General features: G+C 42.9%; 1 protein-coding gene across 2 annotated transcripts in view; it reads left to right on the top strand.

Moving 5' to 3' along the window:
- Window positions 1–18,424, top strand: part of unc5ca (unc-5 netrin receptor Ca) — a 326,512-nt gene that overhangs the window by 182,988 nt on the left and 125,100 nt on the right. For both annotated transcript variants that reach the window (XM_031817173.1, XM_031817172.1), the window contains exon 3: window positions 1,049–1,192. In XM_031817173.1, the coding sequence (XP_031673033.1) occupies window positions 1,049–1,192 (144 nt within the window). The remainder of the gene's footprint in view (window positions 1–1,048; window positions 1,193–18,424) is intronic.

Here is an 18,424-nt window from a genome sequence, read left to right as displayed (position 1 = left end):
CTCCCTCCCTCCCTCCCTCCCTCCCTCCCTCCCTCCCCTCCCTCCCCTCCCTCCCTCCCTCCCTCCCTCCCTCCCTCCCTCCCTCCACCTCCCTCCACCTCCCTCTCTTTTCCTCCCTCCACCTCCCTCTCTTTCCCTCCACCCCTGCCTCCCTCCCTCCACCTCCCTCTCTCTTCCTCCCTCTACCTCCCTCTCTTTCCCTCCCTCCACTCCTCCCTCCCTCTACCTCCCTCTCTCTTCCTCCCTCCACCTCCCTCTCTCTCCCTTCCTCCACCTTCCTCCACCTCCCTCCCTCCCTGCTCCCTCCTTCGCCCCCCTGCATCTGCTACTTAAAGCCCTGGTAATTCAGTGCAGTGGTTTCAGAAGATACATGGGAAAGAGGAAGAGGAGTGGTAGCAAGGAAAGAGAAAGAACATTCTTTGTGTTTAACACTGTACTGTATTTACAGGTTTGGGTGGTCCACATGGTCTAACTATGGACATTGGCTCTTACCGCTGTTGAAGTTAAAGTCAGGCTTGACATGTGTAACCAAATCAGTCCCAAAGTCTCGTAATGATTTTACTGCATATTTGCAGTGCCATTCCAACAATACTATCAATGCACTGCCCATGTAATCTCAATATGTAATGTAATATAATGCCCATGTAATCTCAATGTGTAATGTAATATAATGCCCATGTATTCTCAATGTGTAATGTAATATAATGCCCATGTAATCTCAATGTGTAATGTAATATAATGCCCATGTATTCTCAATGTGTAATGTAATATAATGCCCATGTAATCTCAATATGTAATGTAATATATTGGACATGTAATCTAAAGTTGTAATGTAATATAATGGTCATGTATTCTCAATGTGTAATGTAATATATTGGCCATGTAATCTCAATGTGTAATGTAATATATTGGCCATGATTTCTCAATGATGTGTATCTAAGTGCTGTATGGCCAGAGTATCCAAACAGATTTAGTGTATGTTCACTGAATATCCCTCTCAGAGAGTGTACTGTGGGTGTTGACGCCATTATCTCCCTCCCCTGTGCAGGACTGGTGGTGCGTGAGGCCAGCATCGAGATCTTTCGGCAGCAGGTAGACGAACTGTTTGGGCCAGAGGACTTCTGGTGTCAGTGTGTAGCCTGGAGCTCTGCAGGAACCACCAAGAGTCGTAAAGCCCACGTACGCATCGCATGTGAGTCGCACACACACACACACACACACACACACACACACACACACACACACACACACACACACACACACACACACACACACACACACACACACACACACACACACACACACACACACACACACGTCAGCACATTCCCCCCTGCTGAGTCTCAGCAGTGCCCTATCACACGCTGAGAGGTTTCACTGAAGGACGTAGTTTATAAGGGGGAATGGCTTGTAGAAGACGAAGCTTAAGTTTCAATCACCAGGCCAGTCTCTGAATCTCTGAATCGTAATCCTATGTACTGATCATACAGTCCCCTCTCTGATTGGCCAGTAATAATACTGATTGTACAGTCCCCTCTCTGATTGGCCAGTAATAACACTGATTGTACAGTCCACTCTCTGATTGGCCAGTAATAATACTGATTGTACAGTCGCCTCTCTGATCGGCCAGTAATAATACTGATCGTACGGTCCCATCTCTGATTGGCCAGTAATAACACTGATTGTACAGTCCCCTCTCTGATTGGCCAGTAATAATACTGATTGTACAGTCCCCTCTCTGATTGGCCAGTAATAATACTGATTGTACAGTCCCCTCTCTGATTGGCCAGTAATAACACTGATTGTACAGTCCCCTCTCTGATTGGCCAGTAATAATACTGATTGTACAGTCCCCTCTCTGATTGGCCAGTAATAATACTGATTGTACAGTCCCCTCTCTGATTGGCCAGTAATAATACTGATTGTACAGTCCCCTCTCTGATTGGCCAGTAATAACACTGATTGTACAGTCCCCTCTCTGATTGGCCAGTAATAATACTGATTGTACAGTCCCCTCTCTGATTGGCCAGTAATAATACTGATTGTACAGTCCCCTCTCTGATTGGCCAGTAATAACACTGATTGTACAGTCCCCTCTCTGATTGGCCAGTAATAATACTGATTGTACAGTCCCCTCTCTGATTGGCCAGTAATAACACTGATTGTACAGTCCCCTCTCTGATTGGCCAGTAATAATACTGATTGTACAGTCCCCTCTCTGATTGGCCAGTAATAATACTGATTGTACAGTCCACTCTCTGATTGGCCAGTAATAATACTGATTGTACAGTCCCCTCTCTGATTGGCCAGTAATAATACTGATTGTACAGTCCCTTGAGGGCCCTGGTCAAAAGAAGTACACTATATAAGGAATAGGTTGACATTTGGAATGTACATTGAGAGTGAAGGACCTTGAAGGAAGAAGTAAGAGAGTTTGTAAAGGGTTCACCTTCAACCGGTCAAAATTACGCAAGAGAGAGAGACACGAGAGAGAGAGACACGTTGATTTATGTATTTGTTTATTTGTATCCTCATTAGCTTTTGCAGAAGAATCAGCTACTCTTCTTGGGGTCCACAAAAACATAAAACATGCCAAGTAAAACAACACTGATACACTGACAGACAAGGATTGTCACACACATTTAGAATACAACAATATTACAACATTACAACAAATTATACGAACAATATTCCTGTGTGTATGAATGTGGTCCCAGTGCTTCCTGTAGAACGTGTTTGTCTTGCTCTATAGCTGAAAAATACTGCCCTCTCCCTGGGCTTAGTGGGGTTGTCTGGAGGTCAACAGGAGAGACAGTGGTCATTGTGACGGATGGGTCACTCAGGCCATAAAAGTACACAGGATAGTCAAACAGATCGGATAGTTTAAGGTCTAATATAACACAGAATTTATTCAAGTTTCATTCAGTAGTCTGGAAAGCAGGATGTCTGGGGGAGATTCCTGACGGTCTCGTAAATTCTCTACGCCGCTCTCCTCCGTCGGCATCACATGACTAGTCCTGCGAGCCCCATGAAAGGCAGGTAATGTGCTGATTTTGGCTGGGGACCGGACCGAGGTGAAACTGTTGATGGGACTGGGGCAGTTATTTACTTAGCCAGACAGTGTGTGGCCCTTTCCAAAGGAAAGAGAGAGATCAGAGAGAAAGAAGGAGAGATCAGGGAGATAGAGGGAGACAGAGAGTGAGAAGGGGATATCAGGGAAAAAGAGGGAGGGAGAGAGAAGGAGAGTTCAGGGAGAAAGAGGGAGGGAGAGAGAGAGAAGGAGAGTTTAGGGAGAAAGAGGGAGGGAGAGAGAGAGAAGGAGAGATCAGGGAATGAGAGCGAGATCAGGGAAAAAGTGGAGAGAGGGGGCTCTGATGGCAGTAACAGTCCTGTCTCATATCCTCCATAGGGCTTCCGCACTGGGAGCTCACAGGGATGTCACAACTCACTAGGTCTGGATAAATGCTATGCCCGTTGACTTTGACTACCAACTCTACTCACTGGGTTGCAGGTCCACAGTAGGAATGCTTGACTCTGAGTCGACACTGAAATTCTTTAAATCCGACAGAGAGAACTGTGAATGAAATACACATAATAATGTCATTTTTTTGGAAGTTGGAGTTGGTTGTAAATTTGAAGATTCGAAGAAAGGACTTAAGGTATGACTTTAAGCAGCAACTGTAAAGTGCCTGTTTTATTCCATTCAGATGTCCTAGATTTCCCACAGAGGACCTCTTTCATTCAGTCGTGTTGGAGGACAGACTGACTGTCCCTCTACTGTTGACTGGACCACACGTTCTTCCTATATGATCATGTTAAAGATGACGAGGGCTTAGCGTGGCTTTTCCCTTGGTTAATTTGTCCCACTGCATGTGCAAGCAAACTTTGTGAGCGCTCCCTGAGAGCAGTCGTCGCTCAGGGTTATTTTACGGTTGGCCGTAACATCCACAATGTCGTCAGCCTGGAACGTGACCGTGGCTCTAGCAGTGGCCCCAAGTCGCTGTTTCTGTCTCTATCACCAGCAACAACTGTGTTGCACATGATCAGGAGTGATATCCATCCACCCCAGGCGATTACCTGTACTTCAAATCAAACTAAATCCTTTCTCCTGTCCTATAAGAATCTCCACTTCAGATTAAAATGCTTTCTGGCAGGCAACCTTGCTGAGCAAATGCATTCCCTTCCATGCAATGGAAATAAAGTGAGACCCATTTAACCCCCCCCTCCCCCTCTTTTTCCAAGCGCCAACAGGCTGTTTAATCATTGGTAAAGTAACACTTTAGGGCGATAAATAAATGTGCACTTTGTTGTTGGAAAATGGTGATCAATGTTTGAGCCATAAAAGCTCCGGGGTGGTATGTATAGTCCATACACATAATTGAGGATATTAATTGTGTCTGTGATTTGTTGTTCTTACCGTAGCAGGGCACTTAAACAGTGACTTATCGGCAGATGCTGGGAACCTTTTTCGATCTGTGATAAAGCAGAGGACGCACTGTACGCACACACACACACACACACACACACACACACACACACACACACACACACACACACACACACACACACACACACACACACACACACACACACACACACACACACACACACAGGGTCACAAACTCTCTTGCCGATGATTTAGCTCACCATCACATCAAGCCTTTCTCCTTCAATAGATCAGCTCTGTGGCAGGCCGTAAGCACCGGGACAAACTGAGCTCTCTTAGACCAGACATTTCAGAGGCCAGCAATTTGTTCTGTCACCACTGCTGATGCGTGTGCGTGCATAGCAATCAGGAAGCGAGGCCCTAAGGAAGCCAGCCAGTCCTGTGGGCAGTGCGTCTGCGTCTGTGTTTGTGCCTGTCTCCCCATATGTTTAGTGCTTGGTGGAGTTCTTTGGGCGTGACTGGCTTTCTCAGTGAGTTACAGTAGCAGACATCCACCGACTCACAGAAACACTAGCGTCTCCATCCGAGTCACTGAACCGTTCTCCAGCTGCCTAGCTACCTAGCTGCTCCAAGATAAGTGTTGAGAAATGTCTATAAATTCCAGTGGGAACGGACAGAGAGAAGTGAGAAGGAGTGTTTGTTCTCTAATGACATCGACTATGATTCTAACGTTGTTTACCTTCAGTTCTCGGGAATGGAAAAAGTGGTGTAAAAACACATGAATGTCAAACAACATGACTAAACATGGCACAAGCCTTGGGTGACTCAGACAGTGAGAAATACATTGGGAAAACAAGGAAGGAGAAACCGCGGTAGGGCCGTGTTCCATATGGCACGATATTCTTTATACCCAGCTAACACATAACATTCTGAGAACCATATGTTTCTTAGCGCTTGGTGAGAGTGAGGTTGTCCTATGGTTATTTTGCCTACAACTTTCCCACAACGTCCTGGGAATGGTGCAGGATAGTTGCTTGGCTTTGGGACATTCTCAGCACCTTTAAGGAACTTTACAAATAACTTTTATTACCTTATTAACATAACATTTTCAAACACGATTACATTTCATTTCACTTTGGGTAATGTTCTAGGAACGTTCTCCAACTGGTGTGACATTGGGAATGTTCTCAAATAGTTCATAGAACGTTAAGAAACAACGTTATTCTGTGAGAATTTCAGTACCTCAGCATGAAGTTTCCTACATGTTTACTTATGATTCTACTTAAAGTCATGTTCTCAAATTGTTCAGACAACATTAATAAACAAATTTCAGTACTTCAGCAAAGGGGTTGGAACTCGTTTCTGAAAACCGGAAAATTAATTAATTTTTTGAGGAAAAGAAAAACAGAACCTGGAACGAAAGTGATCTATACTAGTTCAAAAACAGAACCTGGAACGAAAGTGATCTATACTAGTTCAAAAACAGAACCTGGAACAAAAGTGATCTATACTAGTTCAAAAACAGAACCTGGAACGAAAGTGATCTATACTAGTTCAAAAACAGAACCTGGAACGAAAGTGATCTATACTAGTTCAAAAACAGAACCATTATTTTAAAAGCATGGGAACTGATTAATATCGTTATTTTACATTCCAGGCATTTTTTTCAAGTACCACAATAAATTGGCAACAAAGCGCCTATTCAAGCCCTTGCTCTGTCACTCAGAAATGTCTTCCAGTGTCTGTCTGTCTGCCAGCTGAAAGTCTTTGCCAGTGTATGTGTGTGTTTTGGCTATCTGCCCCTCCCCCCGCCAAGTTAGTGCCATGTCATTAGCTAGCTAGCTATGTTGTGCTAGTTAGCGGATATGCTAACATTAGCTAGCTAAACATTTTGCTATGGGCTAGCACTGGCAGTATGGGTTAGTGGAAAGTGAATTAGATTGTTTCATATTGACAAACCACAGTCTACCCTTCAGATGTTACAATTGTGATTCAGAAATTATGGAGAGAGATTATTCTTTTTAAATAACCTAGTTTAAAAAAAGGTTAAATAAAATAAAAATGAGAGAAGATTCACTTTTTCAATGCTAATTAAGGATACTAGTGTTATCACATTTCATATTAGATGTATTAAAGAATGGTGTCGTTCTATTGCAGCTCTGCACACACACATGCTACCCTAGGGTAGGGTAGCCTAGTGGTAAGAGTGTTGGACTAGTAACCAAAAGGTTGCAAGTTCAAATCCCTGACCTGACAAGGTACAAATCTGTCATTCTGCTCCTAAACAGGCAGTTAACCCACTGTTCAGTGTTCCTAGGCTGTCATTGAAAATAAGAATTTGTTCTTAACTGACTTGTCTAGTAAAATAAAATGTGTTTTTTACTTTCAGTTTTGTACACCAGCTTCAACCAGCTGAAAATACAATATTTTTGCTTATGAAAAATACATTTCACAGTGGTTTAGATGGTACAATAATTCTATGCACAATTAATGCTTGTTTTGTCACATTAATTGAAATTAGGCAAACTATTAGAATTTTTTAAACCAGGAAATGGCAGAGCGTTTCTTTGCATATTGCACCTTTTAAGATTGGGCATATATAACACCCATTTAGTATAATTGCTTTGCTGAGCGGTGTAAGAGTATGTGGGGAGAGCAGGCGCTGTTCAACAGCACAAAGTTTTGTGAGGTGTTTCTGTGGCAACAGAATGTTCTAAATCAGGAACTTATAGATCAAGTTGTTACGCAACAGCAGGCCAAGGTAGAGGAGTTATTAAACAGTGTCAGCTGATATCATTTGATATTTGAGATGACGAAAAATGAAGATGTTTTAATGTCACATACACCAGAAAGCTGTCAGCCATAGTAGTACCAGAACCAAAGTTAGGGTTAAGTGGCTTGCTCAAGGGCACATCAGCAGATATTTTACCTTGTCGGCTCACGGATTCAAACCAACGACCTTTTGGTTACTGGCTCAATGCTCTAACCACTAGGCTACCTGCCGCCTTGTGAAAGTAAACATTTAACAATAACAACAAAAGCAGCAATGTAGCTGTAACGTCTCCCTCTTCTAGAGTTACAGTGCACACGAAAATCAACACCATCCCCCATGAGCCCTTGCACCAGAATATAGACGGTGATGAACACTCCACATCCCCGAAGCAAATTGCATAGTGTGTGTCTTTACGTCTCCTGAGCCCTCCTAAAGCACTTTTTCATTTCGTCTGGATCTGGATAGAAATTGCTCTCAAAGCCAACGTTTCACTTTAGCGTGATAAAGAGGGAAGGGAATTGTTTCTATCCCCATATTGTGAAAGTTCAACAAACCAAGGTATGCGTTTTGCTGGTGGTCTTTTTTTTCTTTTTAGGTTAAATTCTGGTAATTAACTTTTGCAAGGAGGCATCATGTTTGATTCAGTTTGTTCATTCCCTAGAGGATTTATGACTGAAAATATGAACACAGAGATAGGAAAGTTATATTGTGTGTGCTTTCGCTGCCTTTCTTTGGTAGGCCCTTAGACAGTGGTACATCCAAAAGAATTTGCTAAGCAATGTGCAAGCAAGTGTTTCTGTTATTGAGCGGAGTACTGCTGAGCTGTGGGCTCCAGCCTCCTCCGTCATCGTTTGCCAATGAAAGGTTGCTATCCTTGATGAAATACCTATAGACTGACTTTGAGCCTACAAGTACAACATCAACCACCACCTAGCTGACAGACCAGTTGATTAAGAACCCACTAGGGACTAGGAGAGAGAAAGGACACAGGAGTCACACACACCGACACACACACACCGACACACACACACACACACACACACACACACACACACACACACACACACACACACACACACACACACACACACACACACACACACATATACACACACACACACACACCGTCCTCACTTGGAAGTTGTGTTTGAAAAGACACCTTGAACAAGGTACAGTACTGTATAGTAGTACCCCACCCTGTTCTAGTCTAGAAGGTTAGATGTATAGTAGTACCCCACCCTGTTCTAGTCTAGAAGGTTAGATGTATAGTAGTACCCCACCCTGTTATAGTCTAGAAGGTTAGATGTATAGTAGTACTCCACCCTGTTCTAGTTTAGAAGGTTAGATGTATAGTAGTACCCCACCCTGTTCTAGTCTAGAAGGTTAGATGTGTAGTAGTACCCCACCCTGTTCTAGTCTAGAAGGTTAGATGTATAGTAGTACCCCACCCTGTTCTAGTCTAGAAGGTTAGATGTATAGTAGTACCCCACCCTGTTCTAGTCTAGAAGGTTAGATGTATCCTCTACCCTGTTCTAGTCTAGAAGGTTAGATGTATAGTAGTACCCCACCCTGTTCTAGTCTAGAAGGTTAGATGTGTAGTAGTACCCCACCCTGTTCTAGTCTAGAAGGTTAGATGTATAGTAGTACCCCACCCTGTTCTAGTCTAGAAGGTTAGATGTATAGTAGTACCCCACCCTGTTCTAGTCTAGAAGGTTAGATGTATAGTAGTACCCCACCCTGTTCTAGTCTAGAAGGTTAGATGTATCCCCCACCCTGTTCTAGTCTAGAAGGTTAGATGTATAGTAGTACTCCACCCTGTTCTAGTCTAGAAGGTTAGATGTATAGTAGTACCCCACCCTGTTCTAGTCTAGAAGGTTAGATGTGTAGTAGTATCCCACCCTGTTCTAGTCTAGAAGGTTAGATGTATAGTAGTACCCCACCCTGTTCTAGTCTAGAAGGTTAGATGTATAGTAGTACCCCACCCTGTTCTAGTCTAGAAGGTTAGATGTATAGTAGTACCCCACCCTGTTCTAGTCTAGAAGGTTAGATGTATAGTAGTACCCCACCCTGTTCTAGTCTAGAAGGTTAGATGTATCCCCCACCCTGTTCTAGTCTAGAAGGTTAGATGTATAGTAGTACCCCACCCTGTTCTAGTCTAGAAGGTTAGATGTATAGTAGTACCCCACCCTGTTATAGTCTAGAAGGTTAGATGTATAGTAGTACCCCACCCTCTTATAGTCTAGAAGGTTAGATGTGTAGTAGTACCCCATCCTGTTCTAGTCTACAAGGTTAGATGTATAGTAGTACTCCACCCTGTTATAGTCTAGAAGGTTAGATGTATAGTAGTACCCCACCCTGTTCTAGTCTAGAAGGTTAGATGTGTAGTAGTACCCCACCCTGTTCTAGTCTAGAAGGTTAGATGTATAGTAGTACCCCACCCTGTTCTAGTCTAGAAGGTTAGATGTATAGTAGTACCCCACCCTGTTCTAGTCTAGAAGGTTAGATGTATAGTAGTACCCCACCCTGTTCTAGTTTAGAAGGTTAGATGTATAGTAGTACCCCATCCTGTTCTAGTCTAGAAGGTTAGATGTATAGTAGTACTCCACCCTGTTCTAGTCTAGAAGGTTAGATGTATAGTAGTACCCCACCCTGTTCTAGTCTAGAAGGTTAGATGTGTAGTAGTACCCCACCCTGTTCTAGTCTAGAAGGTTAGATGTGTAGTAGTACCCCACCCTGTTCTAGTCTAGAAGGTTAGATGTATAGTAGTACCCCACCCTGTTCTAGTCTAGAAGGTTAGATGTATAGTAGTACCCCACCCTGTTCTAGTCTAGAAGGTTAGATGTATCCCCCACCCTGTTCTAGTCTAGAAGGTTAGATGTATAGTAGTACCCCACCCTGTTCTAGTCTAGAAGGTTAGATGTATAGTAGTACCCCACCCTGTTATAGTCTAGAAGGTTAGATGTATAGTAGTACCCCACCCTCTTATAGTCTAGAAGGTTAGATGTGTAGTAGTACCCCATCCTGTTCTAGTCTACAAGGTTAGATGTATAGTAGTACTCCACCCTGTTATAGTCTAGAAGGTTAGATGTATAGTAGTACCCCACCCTGTTCTAGTCTAGAAGGTTAGATGTGTAGTAGTACCCCACCCTGTTCTAGTCTAGAAGGTTAGATGTATAGTAGTACCCCACCCTGTTCTAGTCTAGAAGGTTAGATGTATAGTAGTACCCCACCCTGTTCTAGTCTAGAAGGTTAGATGTATAGTAGTACCCCACCCTGTTCTAGTTTAGAAGGTTAGATGTATAGTAGTACCCCATCCTGTTCTAGTCTAGAAGGTTAGATGTATAGTAGTACTCCACCCTGTTCTAGTCTAGAAGGTTAGATGTATAGTAGTACCCCACCCTGTTCTAGTCTAGAAGGTTAGATGTGTAGTAGTACCCCACCCTGTTCTAGTCTAGAAGGTTAGATGTATAGTAGTACCCCGCCCTGTTCTAGTCTAGAACACACACACACACACACACACACACACACACACACACACACACACACACACACACACATATACACACACACACACACACCGTCCTCACTTGGAAGTTGTGTTTGAAAAGACACCTTGAACAAGGTACAGTACTGTATAGTAGTACCCCACCCTGTTCTAGTCTAGAAGGTTAGATGTATATTAGTACCCCACCCTGTTCTAGTCTAGAAGGTTAGATGTATAGTAGTACCCCACTCTGTTATAGTCTAGAAGGTTAGATGTATAGTAGTACCCCACCCTGTTCTAGTTTAGAAGGTTAGATGTATAGTAGTACCCCATCCTGTTCTAGTCTAGAAGGTTAGATGTATAGTAGTACTCCACCCTGTTCTAGTCTAGAAGGTTAGATGTATAGTAGTACCCCACCCTGTTCTAGTCTAGAAGGTTAGATGTGTAGTAGTACCCCACCCTGTTCTAGTCTAGAAGGTTAGATGTATACTCCACCCTGTTCTAGTCTAGAAGGTTAGATGTGTAGTAGTACCCCACCCTGTTCTAGTCTAGAAGGTTAGATGTGTAGTAGTACCCCACCCTGTTCTAGTCTAGAAGGTTAGACATCTCTCTAACAAATATATCTGAGGAGTATAGCAGTTTCACATAAAAAAAAAGAGAAATATCTTGCTATGTTTAAATGACTTCCTTGATTGGGACAGAGAGGGAGAGAGAGTGAGAGAGTGAAAGAGTGAAAGGGAGAGAGAGAGCTTTGGCAAGCGCTAGTCCACCAGGCAGGCAAAGTCCCCCACTCTCCCCAAAAAACAGTGCTTCTGTACAATTTACGAGGGCTGCTGTTTCTAATCCACAGTTGTAGGAACATGACCAATTAATTCCACCCACCCGGGCCCGGAATTCCTGCTCAAACCTCAGGAGACATGCTAGCGCGTAATGGAATAAAAACGCTGGCAATTGGTGAGAGTGGTTTGAACCCAGAAATCCCTAGCAGGCCTGAGATACCGACTCATAAAGGTACGCTTGAAAAGAAGGGCAGGGGGAGGAGATGCGCCTTTGGTGCAAATTATTGTAGTAATGGGCCACCAGCTTTCTGCAGCCGTAAACAATTTGCTGCACCAGTTGTTGTCAGAGGCAGTGAGAGAGGGGGTCTCCTTTTCCTAACCTGGAGAGGCTGAGGCAGCAGAGAGAAGGAGCTAGTGCTGCTGACAAACACTCCCCAGACAGAGGAGAGCTTTCCTGTGACATCCGTGATTGACTGTATATCCTGCCACGTACGTCTCGTGTTTGAGCCGTTGAATTGCGGCTCTACTTTGTCTCTATACTGACGCTTTGCTTGTTTGATTGCCTTGCGGAGGGAATAGCTGCACTGTTTGTATTCGGTCATGTTTCCAGTTCACCTTGCCATGATTACAAGGGGTGGTTCACGCTTTCAGTTTTGCCCGAATGCTGCCATCAATCCACACTTTCTGATTAGGAAATTATTTAATAGTCACAGTGGTTACACAGTGGGTACGACATCTCTGATGCACTTGCTAATAAACTCGCTCACCGAGTCAGCATATACATCAATTGTTGTTGTCTGAGGCTATCAGGAACATATCCCAGTCCACGTGATCGAAGCAATCCTGAAGCGTGGAATCCGACTGGTCAGACCAGCATTGGACAGACCTGAGCATGGGCATTTCCTGTTTTAGTTTCTGTCTATAGGCTGGGAGCAACAAAATGGAGTCATGGTCAGATTTGCAGAGGCAGGGCGGGGGAGGGCTTTGTATGCATCGCTTAAGTTAGAGTACCAATAATCCAGAATGCTAGCAGCCCGTGTCGCGCATTCGATATGCTGATAGAATTTAGGAAGTCTTGTTCTCAGTTTAGCTTTTTTTGAATTTCTGGCTACAGTAAATGCAGCCTCGGGATGTATGATTTCCAGTTTACATAGAGTCCAGTGAAGTTCTTTCAGGGCCGACAATGTATCTGCTTGGGAGGGGGGGGGGGGGGATATACACGACTTTGACTATAATCTAAGAGGATTCTCTTGGAAGATAATGCGGTCTGGCCATAGTGCAGTTTGGGCAAATGCCAAATGGGCTGGTCCAGCTTTAAGCTAGTAGGCCTGTCAAAAAAAAAGAAAAGTTGTTGCACAAAATTATAATTATTTGGATAATAATGTGGGCCTCAAGGGGAAACAATGGGCCGATGTGTTAGAAATGCCTGGGTTTATTTCTGGTCCTGGTCTGTCCCTGGTGGCAGCGTGGGATCTCTCCTTCTTGCAGGCTTCCAGGAGTTATGGAAGATGAAGGCACTGCCAACAGTTTACTCTATACCAGTTTCAGCTACTATTTCCTCAAATCTCAGTCTTTGTCAGAAGAAATTTCATAGCAAACGGTTTTAAGCTTGATACCCTTTTCCCTCCCTTTCTCAACACATTGGACTTTCAGAGGGGATACCCGCCCGAAGTTTTCCCTGTGGGATATTAGAGTTTTCTGAATACTTAAAGAATTTACCCATTCCCCTATAACTTTTGTAATACTTTGCATAGTCACCACTCATGTAGGTGTCCCGTGCTGTCATGGGGCTAAGGTGAGGGAAATGTGTTGTTGTTCTGCTGCTGCCGGTTGATTGGTTGATTAGACAGAGATGTCAGGAAGAGTCATAGTAAGTGTTCACAGTGTTCACTCTCTCTCTCTCTCTCTCTCTCTCTCTCTCTCTCTCTCTCCTCTCTCTCTCTCTCTCTCTCTCTCTCTCTCTCTCTCTCTCCGCTCTCCTCTCTCTCTCTCTCTCTCTCTCCTCTCTCTCTCTCTCTCTCCGCTCTCCGCTCTCTCTCTCTCTCTCTCTCTCTCTCTCTCTCTCTCTCTCTCGCTCTCTCTCTCTCTCTCTCTCCTTCTATCACATTCCGGCCAGCATCCACGCCATTCCCTTTCCTGAGGTTATTACAGGTGGGCTGTCAGAAAAAGCCCCACTACTCTGTAGCTGAGTGGGGGTTGACAACGTCCCCGAAACATCCTTCAGCCTTCTCCTTCGCTGATAGGACATTTCAAAATGTCAACACTTCTCACTAAGCACTGAAAATGGAAGAAAGCATTCATTGTACAAATACTTTATTAAATACTTGTTTTAACTGCCTGCCTGCCTCACATCATATGATTTGAATGTGACCCTTTAAGAAATGCACTAGAGTCCTGCATCAGGCAACAACAACAAAAACCTTGATGATCCTGGAGTTAAGGGAGAACTTGAGTAAATACAATGGGGGAATTTCACTTGACATGTGGACTGATGATTATCGAAAAAAAGGCACATTGGCCATTTTGGTTTCTCTCTCCGACACATTGCTGCAGCTGGCTTCCGGGTTGGATGCGCTCTGTGTTAAGAAGCGGTGCGGCTTGGTTGGGTTGTGTATCGGAGGACGCATGACTTTCAACCTTTGTCTCTCCCGAGGGAGAGGGAGTTGTAGCGATGAGAGAAGATAGTAGCTACTACAACAATTGGATACCTCAAAATTGGGGAGAAAGAGGGGTAAAATAAAAAATATAAATACCTGTCTAAATGCCTTCTCTCTGTCACACTTTAAGCACTTTAAACATTTGGATAATAAAGCATTTAAAGGCCGACATTGGTTTATTTTAATAATTGTGACATCCAAAATTCTAACTCCACCCATAATCATTGGTCTTTTAAACATGCCCAGGAGGCATGGATTATTATAACCTACCTCAGGCCTAAACGTTATGGGAGCAAAGTTTCCATGATGGGCTATTAGCAGGAAAATAGACTTCAATCTTTACAAAAAGAGAGTTTGGACTAAAGTTTTACATTTCTAACTAAAAACTGCCATTTTCCAGCCAAAGAGAGGAGTCACAAAAAACTGAAATAGAGATAAAATGAATCACTAACCTTTGATGATCTTCATCAGATGGCACTCATAGGACTTCATGTTACACAATACATATACACAATATATGTTTTGTTCGATAAAGTTCATATTTATATCCAAAAATCTCAGTTTACATTGGCGCGTTTTGTTCAGTAATGTTTTGCCTCCAAAACATCCAGTGATTTTGCAGAGAGCCACATCAATTTACAGGAATACTCATCATAAACGTTGATGAAAGACACAAGTGTTGTGCATAGAATTAATATATATTAAGATATACTTCTCCTTAATGCAACCGCTGTGTCAGATTTCAAAAAAGCTTTACGGCAAATGCACACCATGCGATAATCTGAGTACAGCGCTCAGCCACCATACAGATACCCACCATGTTGTGGAGTCAAAAGAAGTCAGAAATAGCATTATAAATATTCACTTACCTTTGATGATCTTCATCGGAATGCACTCCCAGGAATCCCAGTTCCACAAGAAATGTTTGTTTTGTTCGATAAAGTCCATTATTTATGTCCAAATACCTCCTTTTTGTTCGCGCGTTTAGTCCAGTAATCCAAATGCACAAGGCGCAAGCACTAAATCCAGACGAAAAGTTAAAAAAGTTATATTACAGTTTGTAGAAACATGTCAAACGATGTATAGAATCAATCTTTAGATGTTTTTATCATAAATCTTCAATAAAGTTTCAACCGGACAATTCCTTTGTCTTTAGAAATTAAAAGGAACAGAGCTCGTGCTCACGGCCGCGCGCGTGACTAAACTAAAGGCTTTCAACCAGACCCCTGGTTCAAATAGCTCTTATTCGCTCCCCTTTCACAGTAGAAGTCTGAAACAATGCTCCAAAGACTGTTGACATCTAGTGGAAGCCTTAGGAAGTGCAAACGGACCAAATTTTCACTCCATATTGGATAGGCAATCACTTGAAAAACTACAAACCTCACATTTCCCACTTCCTAGTTGGATATTTCTCAGGTTTTTGCCTGCCATATGAGTTCTGTTAAACTCACAGACATCATTCAAACAGTTTTAGTGTTTTCAATCTACTAATAATATGCATATCTTAGCTTCTGGGCCTGAGTAGCAGGCAGTTTACTCTGGGCACGCTTTTCATCTGAACGTGGAAATAGCACCTCCCAGCCATAAGAATTAATCTACTACTGTACAAGGACATTTTATTGGTCTGCCAATATTTTCATTTAGAGATTCCTTTGATGTTTCCTTTTATGTGTCCTACCAATTATTATTGGATTATTCACCATGGCAACCAATGAAATGAATTTCTTAGTTAGGTTGGCTTTTGTTGAGATCAGACTGTTTTCATTTGATATTTGTGTGTTTTTGACCAAACGAAAGTCAGAAAAAAGACTTGTTTCACTTTCATAATATTCCTGTTGCATATAGATGCTGTGTTTTTGGTTGATGGTCAATATTAAAAACAGTCAAAAGCATTTGTGAATTCAATCGCTTTATTGTTTAATTATTTTATATATTTATATATTATATATATTTATATTTATATTTAAGGCTTCTTTCTCTTATCTGTGCTGGAGTTCTTTTAAGAATAAAGCAGTCTAACAAAGGCAACAAATTGTTGCTTACTGTAACACCCAAAGTCATCCAATTGTTATGATAGGATTTGAGACAAGCATGGTGACTGGTCTTGGTAAATCAACAAGATTTTTTATTTTCACTGAATCTCCGTTTGGGTATTGGTTAGACTACAATTAGGGTGTGTGAATGTTAGGATTATTTTTCTCTTTGCCATATTTTCCTAACGGAAACCCTGAGGGTTTGTTTTTCATTTTTTTCATTTTTTTTTTTTCATTATAGATGCACCATAATATTAATCTAATTAATTAAGCAACATTTTCGTGGAATCAGTCCCATATACTATGTTCTTACAAAAAATGATTAAAATTCTCTACTGAAGCCAATATTAAAAACAGTCAAATGCTTCTCAAACAGACAGACAGGTGGTCAAACTAGCACTAACTAGCATTAATGACAACAATAGCTGACACATTCTATAACGTGCCATAGAATTCTACGGCAGCTGTGCTGCGGTACGACGCTAAAGGAAGAACCACTGTATTTGTCTGTGTCCATCTATCCTGTCTCTATCCTGTCTCTATTTGTCTCTGTCTGTCTCTGTCTCTATCTGTCTGTCTGTCTGTCTTTATCTATATCTATCTGTCTCTGTCTGTCTGTCTGTCTCTGTCTGGCTGTCTGTCTGTCTCTATCTGGCTGTCTCTGTCTGTCTCTGTCTCTATCTGTCTGTCTCCATATGTCTCCATATGGCTGTCTCTGTCTGTCTGTCTGTCTGTCTGTCTGTCTGTCTGTCTGTCTGTCTGTCTGTCTGTCTGTCTCTATCTCTGTCTCTGTCTCTGTCTCTGTCTGTCTCTGTCTCTGGCTGTCTGTCTGTCTCTATCTGACTGTCTCTGTCTGTCTCTGTCTCTATCTGTCTGTCTCCATATGTCTGTCTGTCTGTCTGTCTGTCTGTCTGTCTGTCTGTCTGTCTGTCTGTCTGTCTGTCTGTCTGTCTGTCTGTCTGTCTGTCTGTCTGTCTGTCTGTCTGTCTGTCTGTCTGTCTTTGTCTATATCTGTCTGTCTGTCTCTATCTGTCTGTCTCTATCTGTCTGTATCTGTCTCTCTCTATCTGTCTGTCTGTCTCTGTCTCTGTCTCTGTCTGTCTCTGTCTGTCTCTGTCTGTCTGTCTCTGTCTGTCTCTGTCTGTCCCTATCTGTCTGTATCTGTCTCTCTCTGTCTGTCTGTCTGTCTGTCTGTCTGTCTGTCTGTCTGTCTGTCTGTCTGTCTGTCTGTCTGTCTGTCTGTCTGTCTGTATCATTCTGTATTTGTCAAGGTTAACTCACATCTTGTGCTGTTTGACTAAATCCCTACATATACTCACCATGATAGTAACGATGTGTACTAGGTCTGACCTCCATAACATGCCTGTTATGCTCATTTAATGGAAAAATACTTGACCAGATTGATTTTGTTGACGAGATTGATTCCTCCAATTTTACTTGCCATAAATATAGAAATCTGTGATATACTGGAAACGGAGTAGGGCAGTGATTTAGTAGGGCAGTGATTTAGACAGGCCCAGTTGGCCTAAATTGGGGTTTCTGTACATAATTTGGGCTTGTGGAAAATTATTTAGGCTTGTGGAAAAAATTGTCCAGTATGGGGGCCTTGATGGAAAAAAATAGGGTTGTTGTGTTAGAAATGCCCGGGACGATTTCTGGTCCCAGACTGTCCCCGTTTGACCCAGAGTGGTCTGCTAGCCAGCAGCAGGACCCTGCGGAGAGACTGTGGATTACAGAAGTAGAACAAACTCTGGCCCCATTAAGTGGGCAGAGGTAATGGTGAGTGAAAGGTTTGTTGGGGATACACCAACGAGAGCCCACACACTTCCTGGCACTGCCCTGGTCTCTTCTCTCACTCTCACTCTCTAATCTCTCTCTTTAATCTCTCTCACCCCCCCTCTCCCCCCGTGCCTACCCTGATCTCTCTTTCTCTCTCTCTCTCTCTCACCCACCCCCCTCTCCCTCTCTCCCTGGTCTCTCTCCCTCCCGTCTTTCCCTCTCTCCCACTCTCGTTGACTCTGGGGGATACATGTGTTTCTGTTTAAAGCCACATCAAAATCACTGATTACCTCCATCAATACGTCACCTGCTAAGCTAATGAAGCAGCCCTTCTCAAATTACAGACCTGCTTTATGGCTTTTCTGCATCTGTTCAGACCTCACTTCAGAGCCAGATATATAGCACTACACTCTTAGAAAAAAAGGTGCTATCTAGAACCTAAAAGGGTTCTTCGACTGTCCCCATAGTAGAACCCTTTGAAGAACCCTTTTTGGTTCTAGGTAGAACCCTTTTGGTTCCAGGGAGAACCCTT

Source organism: Oncorhynchus kisutch, linkage group LG3 (genome assembly GCF_002021735.2).
Source record: "Oncorhynchus kisutch isolate 150728-3 linkage group LG3, Okis_V2, whole genome shotgun sequence".
NCBI lineage: Eukaryota > Metazoa > Chordata > Actinopteri > Salmoniformes > Salmonidae > Oncorhynchus > Oncorhynchus kisutch.
Note: the sequence above shows the minus strand (reverse complement) of the source record. Positions and strands in the feature narration are given on the sequence as shown.